Below are 6,425 nucleotides of genomic sequence, written 5' to 3'. Positions count from 1 at the left end.
TTACAGAGATCAGAAAAGTTAAGTCTGACCATGAAGCTGGCCTACTTAAAAATCTTCAGTAGCTTACTGTTGCTCTAAGGGTAAACTCTCTACTCCCTAACATTCAGCATACCAAAGGCCCTGTGCTCCCTCGATGACTCCACTCTGGATTCAGCTATACTGTTTTTGTAATTCCCAGCAAGGTGCCATTAATGGCTTTGTTTGTGCTCTTCCCTCTGCCTGGACTGTCTTTCCCTGTCTGCTTGGCTAAGCTCCCTTCATAATTTGGCTTAGGTATCCCCCATTCACGCTCCCACAACATCCGATGCTATGCTGTGAGCACTACTGTGTCCGGTCCCTCACTATATCTAGTTCTTCCAAGGCAGGTACTAAATTCTTCATCCCTGCACTCCGCGCCCTAGCACCATGCCTTTTCGTGAATCACTCCCTGGTTGGGGGTACTGGGGTGTATGTGTATGCGCATGTGCGTATATGCGCACTTGAACGGAGAGTGAATTTGAATTTTGGCTGGGCACACGGCGCAGTGAAGACAAGAAAGGGGCACTATTTTAACTCAACCTTTTCCCGTGATCACCACCGAAATTACTGATCAATCACCTCAGATCTCTCAAGCAGTCCAGCCTACGCACCAGTACTCCACCTCTGCGCCTGCGCGGGGAGGGTAAGGCGGGGCCAGCAACTTCCTCAGGGGGAGGGAGAGTGCACAGTGGAGCCGCCAGTTGAGAACGACTCTGATCCGGCTCAGCTTTCCAATCAGCTGCGGAAGGAGCCACGCTTTCTGGTTTGCAACATGGCGGCCACCAGTGGAACTGATGAACCGGTGAGACGCTGCTCTGGGGTCGGGTGAGTGGGGAGGTCCAGCCAGGTGGAGCCTTTTTTTTTTCTTTTTTGAGACAGGGTGTCACTCAGTCGCCCAGGCTGGAGCGCAGTGGTGGGATCACGGCTCACTGCAGCCTCGACCTCCGGGATTCAGGTCTTCCGCCCACCTCAGCCTCCCGAGGAGCTGGGACTACGGGCCCGTGCCACCAGGCCCAGCTAATTTTTTTTTTGTATTTTTTGTAGAGACGGGGTTTCGCCATGTCACCCAGGCTGGTCTCAAACTCCTGGGCTCAGGCGATCCGCCCGCCTCCAGCCTCCCAAAGTGCTGGGATTACAGGCACGAGCCACCGTGCCCGGCCTTGGGTGGAGCCTTGAACTCTTTTTCCCCCTTTCTAGGTTTCCGGGGAGTTGGTGTCTGTGGCACATGCGCTTTCTCTCCCAGCAGAGTCGTATGGCAACGATGTGAGTATGACTCACCCATAGCTCCCACCCACTCAGCTAGCCTGGGATCTCTGCAGGACCTGCCGCTAAGTTACAACTTCATGTCCTTATAATCTACCGCAGACCCTCTCCGCTTACACCAGAAACCGCACCTGCGTTCAATTCGTTTTAATCTTAGTACACAAACGCAGGACTAACGCCTGTGAAAGTGGTTCCCCAAGTTGGCCACGCTTTAGAATTACTGGGGAGCTTTTAAACATCCCGCTGCCTAGATTGCTGTTCATACCATCTAAATCAGAATGCCTGGGGAATGAGAGCCAAGAATCAGTATTTTTAAAGGGTCTCTGAGGGATTCCATCGTGCAGCAAAGTTGGACTGGCTTATGTGTGTCTGGTTTAGAAAATTACTGAGAAAGTATATGACGTATTTTCCAAAACAAGACAAGGGGATGTGAGAATAGTAAAAACACCCAAATAAGAATGTGATACATATAATGAGTGGGTCAGGCCATAAGATCCAAATAATTTAGCTGAAGGAGAAATCCCTAAGGAGTCAAGGCAGTAGAAGACTTGACTGAGGAAATGGAGCTTTAACTGTATCCTCCAAGTGTAGGTGGACAAAGGACATGGACTGGCAGGTAGGAAAAGTGCATGGTCTAAGGCATGGAGATAACAAATGCAAATGGCTTTTTCTGGAGTCAGTGAAATAGCTCGCTCTCGTTGGAATGGGAGATTCCAGTGGAACAGGTGGGTGCTTGGTAAGACTTACTGTAACCTTGATCTGTTTCATGTGCTAATTCATTTCTAGGTGTTACAGTATGGGGAATTGGCTGGCAAACAAAAATGATTACGACATGCTTCAATCTTAAAAATGAAAAGTAATTTTCATCTTGATTCTTTGTTCACCCAACAACTCAGTGGAATTGATGGGTGTATTATTTCAGTTTTACAATGATTTAACTCAATCCCGAGAAGGTGATTTGTCTACTGCTTTATTTAGTCTCCCAGCTTTCACTAGCAGCTGGGAAAAGATAGGCAGTGGCTCACTCTGTTCATTACACTGTGTAGGTAGCTTCTTTTGGTTGTCATACGGACAAAAGAATTATTGTCCAAATTTATTACTCCAGTTTTTATCATTTGACAGTAACATCAAGTTTGGTAGCCCTCTTGAGCATTAACTAGACATCCACATACTTCCTTAATTTGTTATTCAGTAGTAGGATGGGGAGATTTATGACCTGGCATTCTTCACTCCTTTGCAGCCTGATATTGAGATGGCTTGGGCCATGAGAGCAATGCAACATGCTGAAGTCTATTACAAGGTGAGTTGTCTGTCTTCATCATTAAGCAGAATTAAACATGTAATTATAGCATATGATGCTCTGCTTATCACTATTCTCAGCAAGTTAAACAGTTGTGTTTTGGAGATAGTTTTTATTAATGTAAGTTCTTACCCACAGACAACAGAGGAGTGAAGGCAAATTTGTTTCTACAATGAGTTCTGCTGCTTTACCCAGTGTTGTAATGCTAACTGACAAGAGGGCGTCTGGCCCATACATAGTAGGCACTTAATAAATGTTTGTTGAATGAACGAGCAATCCATGGAGGGCAATAGCCAGGCAGTACTATGGTTAAATAAGCCAACTGCCAAATTGGTGGAAGGGATTGTAATAATATGTTATGGCCTTAAACTGTCATGATTTCATCCAGGATGTAGGCTGTCGACACTTCTTGAAGAGATCTTCTGCCCTGAGAACCATAAAGGTTTTCTGGCGGGAATGGGGAAGATAGAAGTATAGTAAATTACAAACTAGCATCTGTATGTTGTCTTACTGTTTGGCAGCTGATTTCATCAGTTGACCCACAGTTCCTGAAACTCACCAAAGTAGATGACCAAATTTACTCTGAGTTCCGGAAAAATTTTGAGACCCTTAGGATAGATGTATTGGACCCAGAAGAACTCAAGTCAGAATCAGCCAAAGAGGTAAAAATTCTCTTTCTTAAATATTACTTAGCATTTAACCAACAATTTTTGATTGTGAATATGTTTTTTTACATTTAACCTCTTTTTTAAAGAAAAATATGTGAAGAACCAGAACTACTTTTCTAGTTTTAATCAACTAAGTTAGGAAATGAATGTTTTTCCAGTTTATGGACTTTTCATGTTGTTGAGTCTATTTTTTTCTCCTTTTTGTCTTGGATATTTTAAATCTCCACCCATCAGCCCTTTCAGAGGAGGATGGATCAGTTTATTTAAGTCGTATAGCCAGAAGACTTGGATGGGGAGTGGCAAATAGGGTATAGGAAGGTGTTTTGATTCTCTGGATTTAAGTTAATGTGATTACAGGCCATGGATAACTGGAAAACTTTTGTTTTTCATTGCTTATGTGATTATCCTATACTTTGATAGGATACTAACACTTTTACAGTTAGGAAAAAAAATTTTTCCTTGAGAGTAAACCCTTGGCTAATGAAGAATCTATAGTTCGTTTTTTTTTTTTTTTTTTTTATATAGGGTCTCACTCTGTTGCCCAGGCCATCTCAGCTCACTACAACCTCCACCTCTCAGGCTCAAGCAGTCCTCCTGCTTCAGCTTCCCTAGTAGGTGGGACTGCAGGTATATGCTACCATGCCCAGCTAATATTTTGTATTTTTTGGTAGAGGCGGGGTTTCACCTTGTTGACCAGGCTGGTCTTAAACTCCTGAGCTCAAGCGATCTGCCTGCCTCGGCCTTTCAAAGTGCTGGGATTATAGGCGCGAGCCACCGCACCCAGCCAAGAATCTACACTTTTAACTTCTAGCAGGCAGTTAGTGATCTTTGTCTTTGGAAAATTGTCACTACTGAATGGACTTCTTTATTAAAATCATTTGTGTTTTAGTGGGGATAGATGACCATTTTGGGCTGAACTGACGAATAACTTCAAAACAAAACAATTTAAGAAATCATATTTTAATTCTGTAGCAAATGATTTATGTATTTTTCAAGTAAAATATTGTTCATCTTGGGAAATACCAGTCTAAAGACACAGTAGGTAGCACAAAAACGCATTGCTAGTTTCACTGTGAAACCAACAATCACCTCATTCCTAGTCTCACTGTGATTATTTTCCTTACTGGGGAAATGGAAGTCCCTCTCCTGGCCTTAGTACATCAACCTCTTGCATTTGTCAGCTAAAGCATTGTATTTGCCTTTATAGAAGTGGAGGCCATTCTGCTTGAAGTTTAATGGGATTGTTGAAGACTTCAACTATGGTACTTTGCTGCGACTAGATTGTTCTCAGGGCTATACTGAGGAAAACACCATCTTTGGTGAGTTTTTTCCCTCTGGAATTGTTTCTCTATAAGGAGACTGAACAGTCTGGTTTTACTGATGAATCAGTGACACGTATAGTTAGGTCACCTTATCTTGTTTCATCTTTAAAGATCTTGTTGCTATTTTTTACGTAACTTGAAGATAGTTAAGTATTTTCAATCTCATTAATATGAGATTGGAATTAAAGGTCTCTGAAGTTTATGACTATACTCGAATGGTTTGCATGTTATTTCAATTTTGTCAGATTTCCAGCATATTTAGGGAGCAGGCCAGGCACAGTGTCTCATGCCTTGTAATCCCAGCACTTTGGGAGGCTGACATGGGCGGATCACTTGAGCTGAGGATTTTGAGACCAGCCTGGGCAACATAGGGAGATCCCATCTCTACAAAAACATTTAAAAAATTAGCCAGGTGTAGTTGTAGTGGTGAGTGTTTGTAGTTCCAGCTATTCAGGAGACTGAGGCAGGAGGATTGCTTGAACCAGGGAAATTGAGGCTGCAGTAAGCTGTGATTGTGCCACTGCAGTCCAGCCCTGGTCATCAGAGTGAGACCCTGTCTCAAAAAAAAGAGATTTAGGGAATAAACTGAGAGTAGGATGATAATCAATTCTGTTCATTTTTCAGCCCCCAGGATACAATTCTTTGCCATTGAAATTGCTCGGAACCGGGAAGGCTATAACAAAGCTGTTTATATCAGTGTTCAGGACAAAGAAGGAGAGAAAGGAGTCAACAATGGAGGAGAAAAAAGAGCTGACAATGGAGAAGAAGAGAACACCAAGAATAGAGGAGAGAAAGGAGCTGATAGTGGAGAAGAAAAAAAGGAAGGAATCAACAGAGAAGACAAAACTGACAAAGGAGGAGAAAAAGAGAAAGAAGCTGACAAAGAAATCAACAAAAGTGGTGAAAAAGCTATGTAAGGTATACAGGGAACAGCACTCTAGAAGCTTTGACTTAATTGAGTCTACAAGTGCCACGGTGCTACTTGCATAGACCCCTTTGGTGAAATGTAAATTCATGTACAATTGAAGGATACTCAGGAGGACATCTTTCTAGTCTAACAGTCAGGAACTGCTCTGATCATTCCCTTGTATGAACTGTTCTAAAGACTATTAGTGGGGTGTTAATTGATTTTTCCTGGTATACTGTTTCTTGGATGACACCACTGGTCAAGTAAGAAATTTGTAAATAAATTTCTTTTGGTTCTTATTATCTATATCTGTGACTGATTTTAAAAAGGTATTTGACACTTGAAATTTTTTTCAAATATATAATCTCATCACCATGTCTTATATATAATAATTTACTCCTGTTTCTTACTGCATCTCACTGTTTCCTGTAGTAAAGTTCTCTAAACTTGTTAAGTTATACCCGGTGTTGGGATTAGAAGTCCTTACGTAAGAATTGACTCTTAATCTCTGACTATAACTCCCTGATTTCTTTGCTATATATGACTAAAGATTTGATAAATATCTGCAACCTGAACCTGTCAGACTAGTGAATGCAGCCCAGTTCATGTTAGAAGAATTAGAAGAGCAAGAGACTGGACATGCTTCAGTATTTGGCTACGCTTTTTTTTTTTTTTTTTTTTTTGAGACGGAGTCTCACTCTGACTTCCAGGCTGGAGTGCAGTGGCGCGATCTCAGCTCACTACAACCTTGGCCTCCTGGGTTCAAGTGATTCTCCTGCCTTAGCCTCCCAAGTAGCTGGGACTACAGGCGCGTGCCACCACACCCAGCTAATTTTTTGTATGTTTAGTAGAGACGGGTATTCTGTGAAGAAAGTGGATGGTAGCTTGATGGGGATAGCATTAAATCAAGAAATTACTTTGAGCAGTATGGCCATTTTCATTATATT

The 6,425-nt window shown here is 42.4% G+C and overlaps 1 protein-coding gene across 4 annotated transcripts; it reads left to right on the top strand.

Moving 5' to 3' along the window:
- The first annotated feature begins 560 nt into the window (after positions 1-560).
- Positions 561-5,890, top strand: PBDC1 (polysaccharide biosynthesis domain containing 1). 4 transcript variants are annotated; one of them, XM_025372257.1, is made up of 6 exons: positions 561-820; positions 1,216-1,281; positions 2,522-2,581; positions 3,103-3,243; positions 4,457-4,568; positions 5,269-5,890. In XM_025372257.1, the coding sequence occupies exons 1-6, from the start codon at positions 791-793 to the stop codon at positions 5,559-5,561; spliced, it is 702 nt and encodes a 233-aa protein (XP_025228042.1). In that variant the 5' UTR covers positions 561-790; the 3' UTR covers positions 5,562-5,890. The 4 variants fall into 4 exon arrangements, with proteins under 4 accessions (XP_025228042.1, XP_025228043.1, XP_025228041.1 ...); XM_025372256.1 differs by having other exon boundaries at positions 562-820; positions 5,196-5,890; XM_025372259.1 differs by having other exon boundaries at positions 799-843; positions 5,196-5,890.
- The last annotated feature ends 535 nt before the right edge of the window (positions 5,891-6,425 follow it).

Source organism: Theropithecus gelada, chromosome X (assembly GCF_003255815.1).
Source record: "Theropithecus gelada isolate Dixy chromosome X, Tgel_1.0, whole genome shotgun sequence".
Classification (NCBI taxonomy): Eukaryota; Metazoa; Chordata; class Mammalia; order Primates; family Cercopithecidae; genus Theropithecus; species Theropithecus gelada.
This window is presented reverse-complemented; position numbering and strand designations above follow the sequence as displayed.